Source organism: Magallana gigas, chromosome 2 (assembly GCF_963853765.1).
Source record: "Magallana gigas chromosome 2, xbMagGiga1.1, whole genome shotgun sequence".
Taxonomy (NCBI): Eukaryota; Metazoa; Mollusca; class Bivalvia; order Ostreida; family Ostreidae; genus Magallana; species Magallana gigas.
Genome location: NC_088854.1, coordinates 39346057 through 39369129, shown reverse-complemented (window position 1 = coordinate 39369129; position 23073 = coordinate 39346057). Strand labels below are relative to the sequence as shown.

The window sequence follows — 23073 nt, the reverse complement described above, 5'->3', positions numbered from 1 at the left end:
AAAGTATGCCTGCAGATGGAATCGAACCAGGGCACAAAAAATATCACGTGTGACATAGCCAGTGGTTTAACCTGCTGAGCTATCCAGGACTTAATTAATTACTATGTTAGTAGTAAATATATACCAATATGATAGAAATCAGTTTCCGAAAATGTTGTCTTTTTTTGGTTGCAAAATTCGACCCCAGGACCGGGATGCCCCTAAGAAATTTTTATCTTAATTCATTCATTTGAACAAAACCAATGAAAATATCTAAGATTGTTTTAAGGCACAGGGGCCAAGCCCGTTTTAACATTAATTTCAATGTAACCATAAATAAAGAAAGGGGTCGAACTCTGACCCAGATAAAAAAACTACCAGCTCGCTTCAAAAGCCTAATAAATCAATTATTTTTTACAACACTTGCAATATGCGTGTAATTTTCAGAAAAATATTGTCTAAGATACACTCATGCCGAATTTCAAGTTGATGGGTCTTAAAATAGCGGAGATATACGTCATTATTCTCTTTATTTATGGTTACATTGAAATTAATGTTAAAACGGGCTTGGCCCCTGTGTTTTAAGGGCAGGCCTGTCCTGCGGGATTTCTAGGCCAAAAACCGTGCAGAAAATATACCATTTTACCGAAAAGGTGCTGTTTTAGCGACTTTGAAGATTAATGAAAAAATTGTAAGAGCAAGGGTAGGGTCAAAATGCAAATTCGAAAAATTTAGGAATATGTACGATGGAAAATAACAAGAAACCCCAAAAAACTTTGATATTCAAAAGTGTTTTTTTTTCTCTTGGGAAATCCATCTTCCCGGGCTAGAAATGTATAGGTCAATTCAGTCTTTTGTTATTGCAATAGATCCTTTTCTCGTGCATGCATGATAAAATCAAATGCATATAAACTATAAAATGATATGCAATTCCAAATTCGATTATTCATGTAGAGATGAAAGGTGGCAACTCTCTGATTTTTTAATCAATATTGGGGTCAATGACATATACCTCAAAGCCTGCAGATGCAATTGAACTTATCATTTATTTTTTACAAGTTCAGAAGTATTCTTAAAATATAATGGTATATCGGATAATCCTGCAGAGCCTAATAGTATAAGAAAAATTACCCCCCCCCCCCCCCATATTTTTTTTTAAATCGGAATTTTCAGATCCATGCCAAGTATCCTGAATATATTTTAACTATTAACTTTACCATACCAATTTCCTGTTAGAAGAGTCCTTGAAATGTGAAAAAATGAGTTTTAACTCTTTAAAGTATGGTTACTATTCGTTTGGTGTGGCATTTGCCGCTTCCGGTGTATTTTTTTTAGGTGTGCACCCCATATATCATGTAAGAATGACTTGTTTTCTCTTAAATTATTTATATAATCCGAATTTGCACGACTGAAAAGTTATACAGGTCCAGTGCAATAACTAGGTTTAGATACGTAGCTTGAATGACCTACATAGCTTAATTTACCTACCTCAAGTAGGTTTATTTAGCTATCATTATGCAATTTTGCTTTCTATGTAAAACAGACACGGACAAACCATATTTGTATTGTGTAGTAGAGCAATAATGGTTAAAACATTGCTGCTTTTGGACAGTTTTAAGGAAAACATCCATTTCTATTGTTTGAGTAACTGTATGAAACCTTGTGTGTGATGAGTTATGGATAAGTGTGATTACTTGTGCCAATGTGCTGAATTATTATCAATTAATCATTATTCAGAGCTCTTCTCTTTTGTTATTCCATTCATGAGGTAGCTGTTTGGTAACACATACACAGTTATACATATCTTCAAAACTTTTAAATCGATCCTTTACTGCATTTGCGCTAAAAGAGCAACATTTTTAAGAGTGATTTTTTTAAATGAATTATTATCAGATAAGTTCAAAGTGTACTTGAAAATTATTGCTGCACCTGAGTGTGACTTTTAGTACAAATGCCCAATTAAGACAAAAATATGATTGAGTAGCTAAATAAACTTACTTGAGGTAGATAAATAAAACTATGTAGGTAAATCAAGCTACGTAGCTAAATCTAGTGATTGTACTGGCCCTGTTATATGAAAGTCAAAAGAAAATTCTAATTATATCCCAATTTTAAATTTGTGTGCCCGCCACCATAAAAATAATTAATTTACTGTTATAACTTGTATTGCTGTAGATAAAATGTTTAATTGTTAAAATGACAGATGTCCAACCAACCCGATTTAACGACTGTGACCTGAGCATAGCCTGGTCATGATTATTCTCCTATGCATTGCCGCAAAGATTGATCAGTTGATGGCAATTATATATTTTTCTAGATAATGTAGTTGAAGGGGAATGGTTTTGATTGTGCTAAAAAATGAAAATTTCATTATTGTATTTTTAATGTCCAGGAAACCGTATTTTGAGATTTTAAACTTCACAACTTGAATGTCAAAATACAAGTTACAAGTAAGATACATTAACAAGGCTTTTTCTTATATGACCAAGGTTCATGTCATGTTTTAATCTTTGATAACATTTAAAAAATTTAGATTTAATTTAGATAATTATTTTCTATTTTTAAGTTATTGAGGAGACTGGATGGTCAACAAATTAACCATCAAATCTGCTTTAAACTTTGACATATTAAAACTATTTTAGCCCATTGACTAACATTTAGTAAAGAAAAAACAAACCAATTTTAAAATATTTTGTAGTCTGTGCCAGGATATTTATGCAGCATTTTTTGATGATTTTGAATAATAATACACATACCTGTGAAAGAAGTGCAATTGAAATAGATAACAGGGAAAATTTTCAAGATAATTTCATTCACAAATTATCATTTTTCACTAGGAAAAACTCACAGGAATGAAAACAGATTTCTTAAAGAGATTTATAACGGGGAATGTTGTCACTTATATTGACATCTTTCCTCCATTCAGAAGTCACTCGGAATACCTCGCACATTTTTTCTGTTATCATCCAGGTTTGTTACAGTACAAAATTCCCATAGACATCACATTTTTTAGCCATGTATTGAAACCTGATAAGCTAGAGGGGGCGTTTCAAAGGAAAAATCTTGAAATTTTTCATACTTCTGAATGAACATCATTTGAACCCTGAGGTATTTATAAATATCAAGTAATTATGCAAAATGTGAGTCAAGGATACCTTGGGACAGAGTATAGTTTAAAAATTTGAGCATTTCCTATATTTTTATGCAGAGCTCTTCTACATATAGAGGTAAATATAGCCTAAAAATGGTCACGACCACCCAGCCCTCTTAATGAATACAACTAAGCAAAATCTCACAAAATATCTTGTATCACAATGACTATTTACTGTCATTATTTAATGATCAAGAAAATTCTACTATAGACTGGATTTACATAAAAATGAATTCTTAGCTGCTCTATAATTTGTTTATTATTTGTCTTAATTCTGACAGTCGCCAACCAATAGAAATGCACAAGTTTAGAATTATACACAAATGAAATTTGAAAATTGTGATCTCAAGTCATGACCATGCTCTTTTGAATATTTTCTGATGCACATATTTTCATAGGCTTATTGGTATCTATTCAGATAATATATTTTAGATTTTTTTTTTATAGTTCAGAAAAGCCCATAATTACCTGGAGATGAAAGGCTATCCCCATCCTATTCATAAAAGTAAGTTTTATTGCACATACATGTATCACCATATTCTAAAATTAGCTTACACAGAATTTGCTATTAGCATGTTTTTATGCATGCGGATTATCATGGTTATTTAAGGCCATAAAAACATTTACTTATTTGTTGCTTCTCAGGCCTGTAAACATTTCAAATATATAATGCAACAGGCAGGTATTTTATTTTTTGTTTTTATTGCAATCTTTGCAAAGGGGAAGAACTAAGTTTCTTATTTTTAGCTTCATGCAAATTGAAACTTTAGTTATTCCTCTTTTCAATATGACAATAAAATTAAGTTACCTCACTACACTTAGACTAATTATTTTTAAGATACTACGCCATGAGATGGCGATTTAAATGTTTTGTTAAACTGTTTATATCGTTCGATTGGGTTGTATATTGTCATAGCTCAGTGGTCAAAGTAATGGGCTTTTGAACCCCAGATCACAAAATCAAATCCGCCTGGAGCTTTTGTTATGTTTACTGAATTAAATTTTTGAAAATGTAATTTTTCATCCAAAATTGCTCATTTTTTTTGGCCTGTTTGACTTCTTATACTTCTTATTCATTATGATATCTATCACAATCAAGTAATTTTCTGCTGATTTGAGAAAATATTTCAAGGTGTAGTGAGCCACCTTAATCAGTGAGGCAGCATTTGACCTAATGTGGTGTTGCCCATAATTGATACATTCATTTGTTTTAGCCTAATCAAAAAGAAAACAAAGCACATCTATCTTATTATGTTTATAACACCTTCATCTTTAAGATGGTTAATGTTTGAGCCTCTAAAGTGCACTGTAAAATCATTCATGCATGCTTATCTACATGGAACTTACTTTTTTTTTCCTGTGTCTTGATGGCATGAACAATATATGATTTGATATTGAGATAATAATTTGCTGTAAGGAACTGGAAACAACTGTTACAAAGAATTTACTGCTAGTATTTAAAGAACATGATGGCGTTCATTCCAACTTGTCAACTTTTGAATTCTCTGGAGGATTTTGTAAATCTAGATTCAATTAAAGACTTTATAAAAATTTGTGTTAGATAATTCAGTTACTTTTTTGCCTTTTGCCATTTTACCCTTTTGCCTTCTTGAGTATCCATTTTATATACGATAAACAAATGGAAAATGGACTAATTGAAAAGTATTAACGTATTAGTAACTATTTGCATCCTTCAGTTTCAAGTAGAATTCATCCAACAGGAAATTGATTCCATGAAAATCTAAATTAGTTTGAAGTTTAAAGCAATAGAAAGCAATAGTGTTGCAGGATTTGAAGCAGCAATAGCACTTGGAATGCAAAAAAAAAAAATCACAGTTGAGTTGTTTGCTTTGACTGCAGCTAGAATTTCACAGTTTGCCTGATTTTAAATGCTTCCTGCTCATAATGAATTGAATGATGGTACAGGTACTAAGTACATAATATATTTTTTAAAAATACCACATGTTATCATTTTTTTGCCCTTTACTAATTGGAATTTTTTTTATTTACAGTCATTTTATCTAAATTATTTTTATCAAACTGAGATTAAATGCATATAACAAACAATTAAAATCATCCTTTAAGATGATTTAAAGATTACTAGTAATTTTAGAATTGAAATAATGGGTGGTTAACTAACAGTTACATGTTCTTCACAGGGTTTGATACTCATGGCTATTTTTTTTTTTACTTTATAAACCTCTTGAAAAATGAGAATTCTGAAAATAAATGCAGAAGAAACTTTCAATTAAATTATTTTGAAGCTATAATAAATTGTGTGTATATATATTAATAGCCTATGCCTCAGCCTCTAAGGGCTATGAATATGAAATATCTAGGCAGATCTGACTAGTGACATTTCTGTTCAACTTAAGTTAACCATTCAATGGAATGCATCTACATGTACCTACATTGTACATGTGATAATGGTCTGAGAGTTATATTTAAGGAATATTATTCTGTTATGTGATAGACTTTATGATGATTCTAACCCTTCCTACATGTTCAGTGACATGAGTCTGCCTCCATAAGCAACTGTGAATTATCTTTATACATCCATACATGTACATAGATAATTCTTTGTTGATTAACACACTGTCATTATTATATCTTCAATTTCCTGGTTCAACTCATTGTTCAGCTGTCTGATAATTATTTATTTATCCTGGTATATTATAAGCATAATTGCGGAACGTAATAACCATGGAATGACCAGTTTAATGCATACATCAGCTTTTTTTTAATATACAAATGAGCTGTAATCATTGTGGAAAGTGTCCCACATTCATGTTACATCCAAATATCTTCTTCCATACTTATTTAAGAAATGACTATGTTACAGGTTATATAAGAGATTTGATTTACATTGTATGGAAAAGACAAGACAGATTATTGATAAAATATTGCACCCGCTGATAATTAACAATAAATGATTAAAAGGAGAATTAAACATTATTAAAACAAAAAATCAATATAAAAAAATATCATCTAAGGCCAATATAAAATTATTGTTTGTTTTGAATTGCCTCCTGCCTCATTGAAATACCCCACTGATAAAATTTTATTAGCAAAAAACATACACGTAGAACATTTTTTTGAAGAAAAATTTAATTTAAATTTCCACTGTTATTTGAAATTTTTATTTTAACCAATTTTTAATTAGTTAAACTTCAAGTTAAAAAATATAAAATAAAATCCTCCCTCCCTCCTGGGTCTGGAAACCCCCAGGCGGCAATTCCAAACAAACAATTTTTTAAGGATGTCCTAATCCAGATTTACAAAATTCAGAGGAAGTGTACGTATTCATTAAAAAAAAAAAACCCACTATACATGTATCTACTGACAAACCCTCCAGTTGTTTTTTTTTTTATTTCCTTTTTAAAAAAAATTATTCTGTTTCTAAATCTGACTGATTTGAAAATTATTAAATTTATTTTTCAGCTTTCCGACCAGCAGGTCATTTAGAAGGTATGAAGAAAAAGATAGATCAGTGGCCACCTACCAAATGAATAAAGAACAATTTGAAAATTTGTAAAAGGTTTCCATCAATATGTGATTATGAATAGACTGTAATAAAAAAGAAAAACTGTTTGTACAACATCTACACTATGTTAACTTTATAATTTTGTCACCTAGTATTAAAAAAAAAACAAAGGCATTTTTCCGGATCAAGCTCTTGTTAATTACATACTTATTGTCTGTTTAATTACGTTATCCTGAGTGATGGCAGGAGTAGCTTCTTTTTCATCACCTGTTTTCTAAATTTGATATAGCATTGAATCATGATATTTTGAAGTATACACTCTCATAACTGCAGCGGTGTGTGCATACAAATTGAGTAACGCGCGTTAGCGCGTAAGAAAATTTGTATGCACACACCGCTGCAGTTATGAGACTGTATACTTCAAAAAATCATGATTTAATGCTTATATTTACATTTTTTAACTTCTTCCCTTGTCTGCAAATGTGATTCATACCTTAAAATTCCTATCTTATCCTAAGGGTAAGTTAATATTTTTTTATTTTTTTTTTTTTTATAATTTATTTCTTTTTCAAAGAAACAGACATGCAAAACAGACATTCAATCATACACACACATACACACTTATGAATAAACACTGAAATTTATTATTTGTTACATGTGGGTAAGTTAATATTAATAGAAGAGCCACAGTAACAGCCACAAGCGTGAACTTTGATTTTCGCTTGTGACGTTGCAGTTCAACGTTTGTGACATCATAATAAAACTCGTCAATTTGACCTTTAACTACTTGTTGCATTTAGAGACATTTGAAGATCACAGAATTTAATGGAAAAACACAGTAGAATGTAAATATACACAATTATTGGCTAGTTTATGTCTGTTCAAGCATGTTACAGAGTGTTTTTCATGCGCGGATCTAGAGGGGGGGTCGGGGGGGTCCCGACCCCCCCTGGAAAATGAAAATTTATTAAATTTACATAGTAAAATTATCGCGAAAATATGCCTCGGACCCCCCCTGGCAAACACAATTATCCTTCGGACCCCCCCTGGAAAAATTTTATGGATCCGCGCATGTTTTTATTTACAGAATACTGTAAATTCAAAGGTAACTCATTTTTGGAGGGGGGGGGATTCTAATGCAAATACAAAATATATATGAATTGTAATCACACAGTAATTTTGCTTAATGGCGATCTAACTTGCATAAAATATTTTTAATGCATTTTACCAAAAATCAGGGACACACAGGGTGAATAAACTTGGGATCATGTACCTTAATGTCATTTTAACAACCAAGCCATTTTATGATAGCATAATAGAATCAAATAGTGATTCTGTTGTTATTTCCGTAAAGTAATGTATTGAAATTATTTTCAAAAACAAGAGACAAGGATGTGCTCTCAAATTTTGTTTTAAAATACACGAGTTTGCTCATTAATTTTATGATGCAATGTATTACAAAATTAAGCGAATGTTTATTATAATTGCAGATCAATGTAAAAGTGGAAGGGTTTCCACGCTGAATCAATTGAAGTGCATACAATGTATATTGATAGAAGATTCGAAAAAGGTTTTCAGTATATTCAATACCGTTAGAATTTCATAAGAAGTTGACAAAAATTGAAGCTAGTTCGTAATTAGTTGACTAAGTTGAATTAAATATTATTTCTGAAATGAATTGAAAACGAACAACATTGGATAAGAGGAAATTGTATCAAAGGAACTCTAGTATGAGAGCCGGAACAACTTGATTTATAGCTAAACAAGTGAGAGGAGATAGGGGCATATGTCATTTCGTGAGAAATTCTATGCTGGAGCTGCTAATTTATTTCATACGTAGAAAAAATTGGACCCGTTTTTTTTCTATATATAGTGAATCATGGTTAAATGTTAAATATATATCGGGGCCTATATTTCCGAGGGTGGGGAATCTAGTCCGGGACTATTTTTCTTGTGGGAAAATCTATGCAATAACGCCTGTTTGAAAATCGATACAGCAACACTGGATAGAGATGTCTGTTTTAGGTTATATGCGTGGATCTAGAAAATTGTTCCCTAATCCCCCCCCCCCCCCCCCTCTTTTCAGATCCACACATGCATGAGTTCTTTCCCTGTGTTTGACTGGTATGATTCAACATTTGATTCCCAAGGAACCCTATTCACAGACATCTACCTATCGTGAAAAGGATAAGTAGACCTTAATCTTTTTTCTGAGACCTGTGAATACAACCAAGTAGTCTACGTTTTGTCAGTTTTCCATGCGATGTACATTCGTTTGACCTGTTAATTGTTCGTTAACTAATACGATGAAGCCTGTTAATAATAGTGTTGACGTTTATTATTGCACAATTGTTACTAGTTTTTTGCTCTTTTAATCCAATCATGAAAACTTTCTCGGTGGATAGTCAACGATTGCGTGTTGTTGCCGTTTCATGATCGTCCATTGTACGTCTGCAAGCGTTATCCAGTAAATTGCGACTCCGGCATTCTTACAAATTACTAATTTTTTTTTTTGGTAAATGTTGGATTGTAGATATTGTTGGTTTTATTCTAAAATCTTTTATTGAATATTTGAGTATATCAAACACTTTTGTCCTAACATGCCTCGGATGGTTGGAATAACATACGATTTCGAGTTATATATGACTACAAAACTACAAAAGGAGTACATAATCTAGCATACAGACATCTAAACATTTTAATATATACAATAATACAATTGCATGCAATGGAAATATTTTTATAAATACTGTTTTTTTTAAGCTACAAAACATACAATTGCTATCTACAATCATTGTTTTCACAATGTTTTTCAACATCTCATACGCGTTAATGACAACTTGCGATAGTACTCAGTATTTTGTCAAAGGAACACAATCGTTATCATTTTCATCAAATAGCAACAGGAGGGTTTCCGAAAGGCTTTTCTATAGCAGCTACAACAATGTCCCAGAACAGCTTGGTAGCGATTTTACCTTTCACCCATGTTGCATACGAACTTTTACGTAACAGATTCTTGATGGTTGACGTCATGTGTTTGTGATCAATGTCACGAAGCATGATGAGGACCACTGCTTCTTTTCCTTGATTTCGGATCCGCTCCTGTGCTTTCTCTAGCTGAAACTGACACCATTCGTCCTGAGCAAAATCGTTAGACATCACAATGATGATTTTCTTACTTTCCTTCATCTTTTCTTCAATTTGATCAGCTTTGCTCTCACCGACATCAAAATCTCTTGAAGGTATGCACAGGTGGAAAGCATACTCGTCTTCTAATGTAGAATACAAAGTCTGAAAAACCCAATGTTCATCAGTTTCACAGCTAACGACATAACAGTCAAACATGTACTCCTCGGAGTTCACCAGTCTCACGTAGCCTTTCCTGCGTAAACGAATCAAGTAGATGATATTTCTGACGGTCGGAAGATGTGTGTATATGACGATGACGACAACCATGCACACAAAAACAACCGATCCTAGAACACTTCCTATCAAAATCCAAGGATTTTTCTCCCGGCAATCTTCTTCGGTGTAATTGAAGGAAGCTAACATTTTTTTGTCCCATTCTGGGGGAGATCTACAGACATATCTGCTAGGATAGTGAGGAACTGTTATGTTTTTGCTTTCCTTTAGCCAGTCACGGAACCACAGCTGTTGGCAGGAACATGCTAAAGGATTGTTTGCTAAGTCAATATATTCAAGGTTTATTTTAGCTATGAACTCAAGGGAGGTTCGGTTCACAACGGCAATATTGTTTCCAGACAGGTACAGTGTGTTCAGATTTGAAAGTTTGCTAAACATGTCGGGATCCCATCCGTACAAGCTATTGCCTTTTAAAATGATAATTCGAAGATCTAGCATTCTATCAAATGTTCCACGTGCAAGATAATTTAAATCACAGCTCTGAAGATTTAACTTTTGCAGTCTGACCAGGTGCCATAAAAGCGTTTTCAAAGTAGAACCATCCGTGATTTGATTGTCGAAAAGAGAAAGATTGTTCATGTTTGGTGTAAACTTAAACAAATCATTATTGTATCGACCTTTGTAAACAAATTTAAACTTTGAAGATCCAAGATTCAATAGTTCAAGAGATGCAGAATGAAAAGCAAAATAATCCAGGAGTCTGAGTTTGACCATATTTTGTAACAAAAGATACTTCAGCACTGGCAAACCAGCAAATGTGTCGTTTTGAATACTGCTGATGTCTGAGAATGAGAGAGACAACTTCCAAAGAAATGGCAGACATCTACCGGGAAAATCGTCTCTAGAAACGGATTTCATTGAAGAGCGATCCAAATAGAGAGATCGCAAACGAGGCAAAAAACTTTCTCCATTGCCGTCACAAAACGTGGGAACTTTTTGGATATATGTATTTTGTAAGCTTATTTTAAACATATATTCCATGTTATGAAAATCGATATCACTATGCGATAAGGGATTTTCATCTAAAATCAAGTATTTCAGTCTAGGAATTTTTAGCAGAAGCCGTGTACCGTTGAATGAACGCAAGTTGTTATAAGAGAGATCGATATAGTAAACATTTGAGCCATTTAGACCATCGAACACGTTGTCAGGTATCCAATCCCATTTGTTGTGCTGCAAAACTAACTTTTCGACGGAACGACTCACATTATGAAGAGCACTGGCAAGAATATTTCCATTAAGTATCTTGTCGTGGGAAATTTGAAGTTTAACGAGATATATCAAATCTTCGAAAGCGTTTGGATCAACATTTTTCATCATATTATTGTCTAGATTGAGTCCTGTGAGATTTAGCCTGGTCATATTGATGAGAGAGTCTCGAGTAAGGTTTGGAAGATAGTTGCCGCTGTACTTGAGCTGTTGAACGTAAGATGGCAGAGTAGGAAAGTAGTTCAGCTGTCTTTTTTTGGACATACATGTGGCAACTTTTTCGGCTCTTTTACACTTGCAATAACCGTCTCCACATCGTTCAGACACAACAAGTCCAACGAGAAAAAGGCACCACAAAAATGTTCTTTTTACGTTCATTGCTCTATATCTCATAGCACCGATACTGTCCCGTCGCTGTAAAATTAAATTGTTATATGGTTTTAACGAAAATATACTTCATGTATAACTCGTCATTGACGCGGAAGTAATAAGCTGAACTTTAGCACTTTGGCGGAAACTATTGTAATATAATCCTCAGAATGATTTGTTCATGGAGTAATTCTTATCAGAGCTCTTATGTCGTATTTAGTGAATGTTTTAAAAGAAAAGAATGTTCGTGGTTTTTTCCAACAACCTATAAATGTCAAAAAATTCTGCAAATTGTATTATTTACAACATCAAACACAAAAAATTATTGAGTATAATTTTCATATATATATTTTACAATTTGGTCCGGACTGTAAGATTAACGCCTCAGTTTGAAATATTCATCATCACAAGCTGTCACGTGTTTTTTTAGGAGATAAAAATTGTGCATGCTGGCAGTGGCCAACGTATTATGAGATTAACGAAGGAAGAAGACAAAGACATAAAAAAGACAGGTTTTGAGTCAATGGGCCCTTGTGACGAATTGTCTTTCAACTCTTTTTTTTTGGTCTGATCAGGTGTGAAAAATGGTGATCAATATGTTTATTGGTGTTGTTAACATGTATTTTTTCATAAGGAAAGTGATGATGGAATAAAGAATTTGCCAACGTCATGAGTATTTTCATATCTTTCAATTCTGTAGATAAATTTGTTGTTATGTCTCTTCCGCCATGTTCTCTCAATTTCCCCGCACTCTTGCACAAATCTGCAAATACGTGCATCGTTTAGTTATGTCATGTGACCTTTCTCGTCTCATATAGGAGCATATCAGGCAAAATGTCTGTAAGGTTAAGATGCACAAGGGTTACTTTCACGGAGGTTTGAAATTATACAGCACTGGTTGTAAATGCGCAAGACTTTATCGACCAATAATTCACGGAACTCAACCACTTTGACGAATAACTAAAAAGTGCAGTATGGGTTATCATATTATCCCTCTGTCTTGTTGTTAAATACACATTATAAAATATCTAATTCTGTTAAGTTTTCTCTTTTTTTTAGGGTTAGAGCACACACGACTGTATTCTTATAAAGCGTTTAAAATTTCATCTAGATGATCTGTCCCATCGATGTTATACTCAGGTGACCGTTACGGCACATGGTCCTCCTTTTAATTTAGATGTAGTCCTTTAAGAACAAAATGCAAATAAAGAGACTTTGTGTGAGGAAGCTGCTTCTCCTCACAACAAATGAAAATAAACTTATAATTATTAAAAGATGTAATTATAAAAGTTTGATATGTGCCAATCTTAAGGAAAAATCATTACTGATTCTCTAAAATTTTTAAAAAATTGCTTCGTTTTTTATTTTAACTTATCAATTGTTATCATTCTTTAAATTTAAATTTTACCTAATTTTGAAATATAGTTTCTTAGTATTCTATTTAAAAATGATTTTATTGCATTTAACCCTGTATCGGAAAACACTTGCATTACCGGGGTATTACCTGAAAAAATACTTTCCCTGAAGAAGAATGCCTTAAATACTTTGTATGTCAAGTTCAATAGACTAATCCAACTGTCCAAAAAAAGGCAAAAATATTGTCAAAATTTCGATTGCGATAAGCATAACTTTGAGCTATTTTCCCGATAGATGGACCAGTATGACTATTTTATGTTCGTAAAGTTAGACTTCTCTGTATGCATTCCCCACCAATGGATTTTACCACACTAAAAACATAACACAAAGATTTCTTAATTTTTTTTAAAATGAATTTCATTCATATACTAAAGTAAACACTTACCTAAAATGAGGTACACCAAAAACCTTATAGACATTAACATTGAAATACTTATTGAACTTCTAAGAAAATGAATAAATCAGTGTATCTAATAAATGCTCCTTTAGTTTCAGATGTCATGGTCGTTAAGGAAAAACCAACTTGTCATTAGTGGGAAACGCCTAAATAATTCTTGTTTTACATAAAAGGTTGGCAACTGATTATTTGTTTGGTATTTGGAGCGTCGCCTAGGAAAACAGCAATAACAGGAACACATTTAAATGAATGGTCTTCATCTGACGAATCAAATAAACTAGACACAAATTCAAAGTTGAAATTTGAAAAGACTGAACTTAGTTGAAAACGAAGGAATAGAACAGTTGATGATTTATGATATGCTGCAACATGCAACAAGATTCGTTGAATACTGGCTACCATTAGGTGTTTGGGCCAGTATATGTAGAGTGCAAGTGGAGTCTTAGTTGGCTTGATGCAAAGGGACGCGGCCGTGGACAAAATAGCTGACATGTCGACAGCAAATATGTATGTATATGCGACTATGGCAAATATGGGTGTTGATAAAACATGGAACAGATAACAGAGCGGAAAGCGGTATGGAAAGCGAAATACGGAAAATATTATATCAAGTTAATCGCTTAAAATGTATAGACTGGATGGAACGATTTACGTTGTATGATTGATTCATAAATAAATCATTTTATCATTATAACTATGGTTGTTTTATTTTTTATATTGTAGTAGTCTGCACATCAATGTGGCACCCCATTGGTGTATTATCTGCTCGATGTTGGGATGTGCGATGTGACAATGTTGTAAGCATTGTATTCTGATGGTTAATATGTACATTGTACATTTGTTGTTTGTTGTCTAAATCTTCTCCCCGTTAAGAATTTGAATGGCAAAGTAAGCGAGACAGTATAAACATAATTCATTGAACAGTCAGTAAATTCAAAATTGTTCACAGTAAAGCATGCATACGAGCTCGTAAGAAAACATTTATTAATATGTTTCATGAGTTAATATGGGTGTATTGTGTATATTTCAAGCATTGTTACAGTGTATGTCTCATTTTTATTTTTATGTAGTTATATTTTGTTTGCTAACGATTGAAAGGCCATAGCTTGCAAGTGTTGATTTCGGAAATTCACGTACAATTAATAATACAACACCAGAAGAGAAGAAGAAAAATCGGCTAAAACTATTGATACAGGTTTCTAACGAAGTTTCGATCAATCAAAAGTGCTAGTATCTTATTAATGTAATAAATATTAAATCATATGTAAATCAGATAGGGATAACTCATCGTCATAATACTAAGTATATTCAACGAACCTTTCTCCAATTTGATGTGTAAATAAGAGGGGATTCAACGTTTCTTAAGCAAAATGTTTTGAATCACTTCTCCAATGGGATAGAATAAACCATAGGTTCAATGTTTTTCATTTTTTGGTAGATCAAATATCAATTGACAACAATTTTGATATATTTATGTATCCATCTATTCCATGTACATTCATGTATATCGTTCTTTTGTATGCCATTTGGTAGACCTTTTAACTGGGCATCTTTTGTAAGATATACCATTTTAAACTATCATGAATCACTATCGTTACCAACTATCATTGGGTTCCCAATGTTTCAAATATTTAAAAATGACGGATTAAAATTTATGTTAATTAATAATTCTTTTTGAACATGCTAGTGAGAACTGCTAAGCTGACATGATGACGCTTCTAACAAGTCAAATTTGAGTTTTATTTTTTGATCCATGTAAAGCTTTATTTATAAACAGTAATCAATAAATTTAATATAAAATGCCAACTCATCTGTCTGTCCGTCTCTCTCTCTCTCTCTCTCTCTCTCTCTCTCTCTCTCTCTCTCTCTCTCTCTCTCTCTCTCTCATAGGCACAAGTAACTTTCGCAATAAGATTGTTTAAAGTCATACAAAATTCCGTCGTTTATAATTGTGCTAACACATTCTGAATGATAAATACTAACTCAAGCTCCTTACATCAATTATAAAATATGAAACATATCTCTAAATTTGAATTAATGCTTTTAACTTTCCCCATTTGGTGTCATGCCAATTGGAATAACGGCATTTCAAGGAAGAATGAAAAGTGTGTTCACAAGGGTTATTTAAGTTGGTATGGGACACCAGTCGATACAGATATGGATAAAAGTACTTTATAATCAAAATACTTACATCGGTTTAGAATATTCCATTTTTACAATATTTGTCCAAAAATGTATGTTTAAAAAATTTCGAAAAAGTAAATACTTATAAAAGCCCTCTTCGGATTTGAACTCCTTTGCGCATCCACTGAGAGCTAAAGTGCTTGATCATTTAACGGCGGATGCGCTACATCAAACATCAGCGCATGCACAAAGGCCGTTAGAACGGACAGAGCAGTTTGAAGTAAACGCTGATGCAGAAAGCGCATTCCCTCGGCGGATAGACCGCATTGAGGATAATTGTAATGAAAAGAGAGACCAAGATAAAAAGACTATGGCCAAATGTAATATTAAGCCTGCAACGTTTGATGGGACTCATTCATGGTTAGATTATAAATCCCATTTTGATGCGTGCGCGTCTCTTGATAACTGAAATTATAAGGAAAAGGGTTTATACTTGGGAAAGAAAATATTTATAAAATTTTACATGATATTATTATTTATTTTGATAGGATATGGTGCTGTCCCATACCACCCTAAAGATGATGAGATGGTACATGTAATTTCCTTTCCACTTAGTGATGGCAGCATAATACTAAGGACGGTTGGGAGGGAAGTACTTGTAAACGTTATGAACGAATGCAATCAACACGTCTGATGATGACTTTAAATATACTTTAAACCCTGTTCAAAGGTCCCTACAAGAAAGAAGTAAAAAAGAACTTGGGCAAATAAATGACAAAATGTGGATTTGTCTGTAAAAACGTTATGTATATGATTAAGATTTTGACTCGTTTTATTTCATTTTTTTTTTCTTAATAATGCAATTACATGGCAAAAGTTTTTTGGACACAAATTTATGATCCTATTTTTCTGCAAATAGCGTTTATATATATATATATATATATATATATATATATATATATATATATATATATATATATATATATATATATATCTGTGTGTGTGTGTGTGTGTGTGTGTGTGTGTGTGTGTGTGTGTGTGTTTCTACAACACATTTAACAATAATGTACTGTTTATTAACTTTATTTACAATTACAAATTAAAAAACACACAAAATCTACATAAAAACTTAAATCCGCTGCTCTTTTAAAATATTTCAACACTTACTAAAAAGTTACTCTCACTAGTAAGGATCTAAATGAGGTATAATATTAACTCAGCCTTACTCAGGTCTTATATACCCTGGTAATCAAAGCTTCACTCACTGAAACAATTATACAAACTGTGAAAATCTGTAAACCAAGAGACCTGTCCAACGGTAATTAAAATAAAGAAAATGTGTATGCATTTAACGCTAATTATAGATATTTTCTAAAACTTACCATGTAAAATGTATTTTCATCTGAGTAACCGAATATTAGTTTTACTATCCGATATTTTCATCGTTCGGTGGTTAACCGAAAAAGTCTACTTAAAGTGTTTAAGAGTCCAAGAGTAGGTAGAAGTAGGCAATAAAGAATTTCAGCAAAGTAACGTCCAGTCCTCCAGCGAAGATAGACAAATTATAACCGAGGGGAAAAAAGTAAAACAGCAAAGGCCAAAGATAAAAAATATAACTATAAAAAACGAGACTGATAATGACAAGGATGAAATACGAGAGGTTTGGGGGACAATTTCCAGTTAGACTTGGTCGAAAAAAGAGAAGACAAGAAATTTTGGGGATCGGAAAGAGGAATCTGAAACAAAACCATAAATACAACAGAAGAAGTAATAAAAAAAACCCACAATGTTTGTCTGTATCCTTTGCATGTTTTGAAGTAATGACGTACTACAGAGAAAATTTAGCGAACAAGATACTTCCTTACTTACAGATAAAAGTCGCTTGGGCGTCAACTCTTCAGTAAAGTATAAATACATTATAGTATCATTTGTAACTAATTATAAACTTAATGAGTTCATTCCTTAAGAGTACTTGACGGTCGTGACCATTTTAACGCTATGATAATCTACTTAGACGAAATGTTCAACTTTAAACCTTAAATATGTGGATTTTTCCTCATATAAATAATTGTTTCTGACCAAAAATATCATATTAAAATTTAAGTTAGATCTGATTGGTAATGTTTTGACCACTAACCTCCTCAAAGTCAATTATCAATATTTTACTGTAGTACATCTCGTGAATAAAACAGTGTTTAAAATGTTTTCCCAATAACTTTCTACGTTATTATTACAACGTTGATAACATAATTTTGCCATGCAGGCAGTATTGCACAGTGATGTATTTAAAAGTACAATTTATACTTATCGTATTTATGATTTATTTATTGTACGATTTTTTATATTTATCGTGACGTATTTATTTATCGACCACGTATTTATTCAATGGATTACCCACTTTTCAGTTAAGATCAAGGAGGTTATGGAATGGATAGGTATAAAGACGGATAATGATTTGAATATGTTTGGGTTATTTTTTTTATTTTTCAGAGTACTCATGAATTAATTATTATGCAATAAGATACTCTACAAAAATGAATTTCATTTTCACAACAATACTGCTACAGTTAATACTGAGAATGTTCCATTGTCCTTTTTGTAATAAAATATTTCATAACAAATAAGTGTAAGTGACAATTTCAGTAAGTCTCTTATGTGTTGAATGAAGACCCGGTGATCGGCACCGACTTTCGTCAAACAGCAATTGGTGGATTACCAAAAGGTTTTTCTATAGCTGCAACAACAATGTCCCAGAACAGCTTACTGACAATTTTACCTTTCACCCAAGTAGCATACGAACTTTTACGTAACAAATTCTTGATGGTTGATGTCATATGTTTATGATCAATATCGTGCAGCATGATTGACACAACAGCTTCTTCTCCTTGGTTTCGGATCCGCTCCTGTGCTTTCTCTAGCTGAAACTGACACCATTCGTCCTGAGCAAAATCGTTTGACATCACAATGATGATTTTCTTACTTTCCCTCATTTTTTCTTCAATCTGATCAGCTATACTTGCACCGATGTCAAAATCTCTTGTAGGTATACACAAACGATAAGAATGTTTAACCTCTAAAGTAGATGACAGAGTTTGGAACACCCATTGTTCATCAGTTTCACAGCTAACGACATAACAGTCAAACATGTACTCCTCGGAGTTCACCAGTCTCACGTAGCCTTTCCTGCGTAAACGAATCAAGTAGATGATATTTCTGACGGTCGGAAGATGTGTGTATATGACGATGACGACAACCATGCACACAAAAACAACCGATCCTAGAACACTTCCTATCAAAATCCAAGGATTTTTCTCCCGACAATCTTCTTCGGTGTAATTGAATAAAGCTACCAAAGTATTGTCCCATTTAGGGGGAGATCTACAGACATATCTCTTCGGATAAAAGGCAACTGTAATATTTTTGGCTGTTTTTAACCAGTCACGGAACCAAAGCTGTTGACAGGTACATGCAAACGGATTGTCTGCTAAATCAATAAATTTGAGATTAATTTTGCCGATAAACGCAAGAGAAGTCCTGTTAACAACGGCAACACTGTTCCCTGATAAATACAGGGCTCTTAAATTGAAAAGTTTGTTAAACATGGTTGGATCCCACCCGTACAAGCTGTTGCCTTTTAAGATGATTGTTCGAAGATCTGGCATTCTATCGAATGTTCCACGTGCAAGATAATTTATCCCACATCCCTGGAGATTCAACTTCTGCAACTTAATCAAGTTCCACAAAAGTGTTTTCAGAGTAGATCCATCAGAAATCTGATTGTCGAATAGCTCAATATTTGTTATGTTTGGCGCAAACTTAAACAAATCATTATTGTATCGACCTTTGTTGTCAAATTTAAATTTTGACGACCCAAATTTGAACGATTGAAGAGAAGCAGAGCGAAACGCGAAATATTCTAAGCGTCTGAGCCTCACCACATTTTGTAACATAAGAGTCTGAAGTACTGGCATATCCAAAAACGTGTCATTTTGTATCACGGTGATGCCTGTAAATGAAAGTGACAATTTCCAAAGATCGGGCAGACAAATAAAATCGTTTCGAGAGATGGATCGTAATGAAGAATGGTCCAAATTAAGAGATCGCATGCGGGGCAGAAGACTTTCCCCATTGTCATCACAAAATGTGGGAACGTTTTGTATGAACGTATATTGTAAACTTAATTTAAATATATATTCCATGTTATGGAAATCTGTATCACTGTCCAATATGGGGTTTCCATCCAAAATCAAGTATTTAAGATTTGGAATATTTCGAAAAATCCTCAAACCGTTGAATGAATGCAAGTTGTTAAAAGACAAGTCGATGAAATGAATGTTTGAATCTTTTAGACCATCAAAGATGTTGTCCGGTATCGAATTCCATTTGTTGTGGTTTAATACTAACTTTTTAACAGAACGACTCACATTATGGAGAACTTGTGCAACAATACTGGCATTGAGTATCATGTCATGAGAAATTTGAAGTTTAACTAGAGTTGTCAAATTCTCAAAGGCATCTGGATCAACTTTGAACATCACATTATCTTCTAAATAGAGTTGTTCTAGATTGACCCTGGTCAAATTAATCATTAAGTCTCGAGTAAGGTGGGGTAGATAGTTGCCACTGTATCTGAGCTGCTTTACGTAAGTGGGCAATGAAGGAAAGTAATTTAATTGCCTCCTTCTAGACATACACGTGGCAACTTTTCGAGCCTTCGAACACTTGCAATATCCATCCCCACATCGTTCAGAAACAACAAGTTGCAGAAGGATAAAAGACCACAAAACTGTTATTTTCACTTCCATCGCTGTTCGTCACATTTTCCTGAATTTGTAATGTATCTGTAAATAAATGTCGATTGGTTATGGTACAGCTGATCAATTTGAAACAAAAGATTGAGATTAGAATTATAACTAATTATAATTGTGCGGAAATGACAAGTTGAAGGAAAGTACGTTAACGGAAATAAGGACTGTCTTCGAATGATTTGTTGAATGCATTATTGTATACTCATCCTTGGAGTGTAGGAAAGGGCGGATAGATACAGAGTAAATAAACCTCGACAAGTAGTTTCCTTATTATACGCTGAAAGTCTGTTGATCTATCTCTATTTAATTTCAACTAATTAAGATATACTGATGTGCACAATACAGTAAATACATTTACTGGAAATCTAACAACATGAGAAAAAGGGATTTTACCTATTAAAAAAGTAAATAGAAAACAAACTGCAAAGAAACAAGAAAATTAAGGAAAACACAAGTAAAACCAGTTTACATATATGTACATAGTTTTAAGTAAAAATCCTCTTTCATATAATTTTATATCTTTATTCAGACTGTACTTTAGTATCTCATTGCTAAAAAAAAAATTCAAATTACGGATACACACTAGTCTATATTGTATTATAGATTTTGAGTGATTTTTGGACGTGCTCTTATTACAGTGCTATGAAATTGTTGATGATATTTCCTTTGTTTATTTTATTATTACGCTTGTTAAATAATGAATTTAAGTGTTCAGCCTTGCTTTTAGGCAGAAAAAACTCAATTGTTTGCAATGGACAAGAATCAAGTTATAAGTAATTCTGTCAATTTTGTAACACAATATACTATTATATTTGATACTTCATGGTATGTTGACTCTTCATCGGGTTTAAAACATTGACCCTTAAAAGACAGTATGGTTCAAGAAAAAAATTCATTAATCATTTGAAAGCGATGAACTTGAGATTTTGTTTTTAAGATTGTCTTTAAATAGGTTATTGAATCTTAAGATAAAACCTCCAAACAATTCCATGGTTTAACTTACCGAAAGGCGAGAGATTATTACTTTATTCTATTAATAGATTTCCTGTCATTCTTCTGTTTTCTCAACTTCCTCGTGTCTTTCCTTCCTATGAGAAGTTTATTATTCATCAAATTTAAATCAATAAACAAACACCCCCCCCCCCTTCTTGTCGTCAACTTGATAGGAATTATAATTTAGAAATACTTGTTGTGAATCTTACAGTGGTTGGAAAGAACACCACCTGTCAGACCCCACCCACAAACAAGGTTGATGAACGATACAAAGAGTGGATAGCTACAATAGGGGGAATTAATAAAGGCAAAACAATCAAGTATCGTTAAAGATGATTGGAAACGGGAAGATTGAAAATATTGTCTGATCGGTTTAATTTTTGTCCATTATAGAACAGAATTACTACTATAATGATATACATGTAGATATATACTCACCAAGGCTTCGCTGCACTGTACATAGAAATACTAGGCGACTTTAAACTTACTTAGCGTACAATTGAAATGAAATTGAAAAGGATGTTTTGGGGCTATGATTACGTTAGGCTTTTAAAAGAAAAAGAGACTAGCGACAACTTACCATGGGGAAAAAGAAGACGATCTCTTCATGACAATATCACGTTGATAAGCTTCATGCACACTGGGTTTAAAACATCCTGTCTATATTCTGCTTCATATGTACACGTTTACAGTATATGTAAGCCAACTAGAAAGCATGACACATTTTTTTAGTTATATATTTTTCATGTGTATATATGAATTTAATATCCTGCCTTTAGGCAAGTTGGAAGTAATGTATTAAACAGGAAGTCTTTAAAAAAGCACAATCCAGAAATTAAGTCATATCAATACATTTTAAAAAATGCAAATGAGGTTTGATAGATATGTTTATAAAAAAAAAAGGCTAAAGCATCGAATTATATAGCAGTGTGACTGCCAGTCCATACTGCAAATTAAAAAAGGAGAAATGAAGTCCTTGAGGGAAAACAAACTAGTACTAGTAAAATTACATTAAAGACTTCCTCTGTAAAGTACTTTCTTAGTATCAGCCCCCCCCCTCCCCTTTCCTCAGAAGAATAACATTATAATGCCATTGAGTGAAATGAAATTCTTGTTAATGTTATTCATTATAAGAAGAATAATATGATTTTCATTGTAATGGTCGTAGCTAAAAAAAAAGTTAACCTCATGAACTGACAAAGGAAACCAGTAACTGCAATATAATAACATGTAGATAAATTCTTAACTATTGTACGTGGAATGGATGTCGCTGAAATTTAAGAAAGAGTGGATGGTGCTGGTTGTTCGTACACCAGCCTCTTGCGTGCTTAGTGGTAATTTGATGATCACTTTCTCTATGAAAAGAATTGAAGTTATTAACATGATGATGCACTTTTGAAAAGCCTGGTATATACCGGTATATTTAGATGCTCATTCGACCTTGACACACGGCAATACTTTTTAGCTCACCTGAGCTGAAAGCTCAAGTGAGCTATTCTGATCACATTTTGTCTGTCGTCCGTCTGTCCGTCTGTGCGTCCGTCTGTCGGTCTGTCCGTAAACTTTTCACATTTTCAACATCTTCTCAAGAACTACTAAGCCAATTTCAACCAAACTTGGCACAAATCATCCTTAGGCAAAGGGAATTCAAAGTTGTGAAAATTAAGGGCCACACCCGTTTTCAAGGGGAGATAATTAGAAATTAATGAAAAATTTCAAG

The 23073-nt window shown here is 32.9% G+C and overlaps 2 protein-coding genes and 1 long non-coding RNA gene across 5 annotated transcripts; 1 reads left to right on the top strand and 2 right to left on the bottom strand.

The window, feature by feature from the left end:
* Positions 1 to 1174: 1174 nt before the first annotated feature.
* LOC105341581 (uncharacterized) lies at positions 1175 to 6732 on the top strand. Its single transcript, XR_902370.4, has 3 exons — positions 1175 to 1334; positions 3578 to 3635; positions 6572 to 6732. It is a non-coding gene; the product is annotated as an uncharacterized lncRNA (long non-coding RNA).
* Positions 6733 to 9487: 2755 nt separating this feature from the next.
* On the bottom strand, positions 9488 to 17865 carry LOC105341580 (toll-like receptor 3). The gene is made up of 2 exons (XM_034444275.2): positions 16935 to 17865; positions 9488 to 11660 (listed from the first exon to the last, which is right to left on the bottom strand). Exons 1-2 carry the CDS (start codon positions 16935 to 16937, stop codon positions 9507 to 9509), a joined length of 2157 nt encoding a protein of 718 aa, XP_034300166.2. The 5' UTR covers positions 16938 to 17865; the 3' UTR covers positions 9488 to 9506.
* Positions 17866 to 18012: 147 nt separating this feature from the next.
* Tlr1 (toll-like receptor 1) lies at positions 18013 to 21974 on the bottom strand. 3 transcript variants are annotated; one of them, NM_001308854.1, is given in 2 exon segments: positions 18013 to 20393; positions 21934 to 21974. In NM_001308854.1, a coding segment is annotated over 1 exon segment (2112 nt). In that variant the 5' UTR covers positions 20358 to 20393; positions 21934 to 21974; the 3' UTR covers positions 18013 to 18245.
* Between the last annotated feature and the right edge of the window lie 1099 nt (positions 21975 to 23073).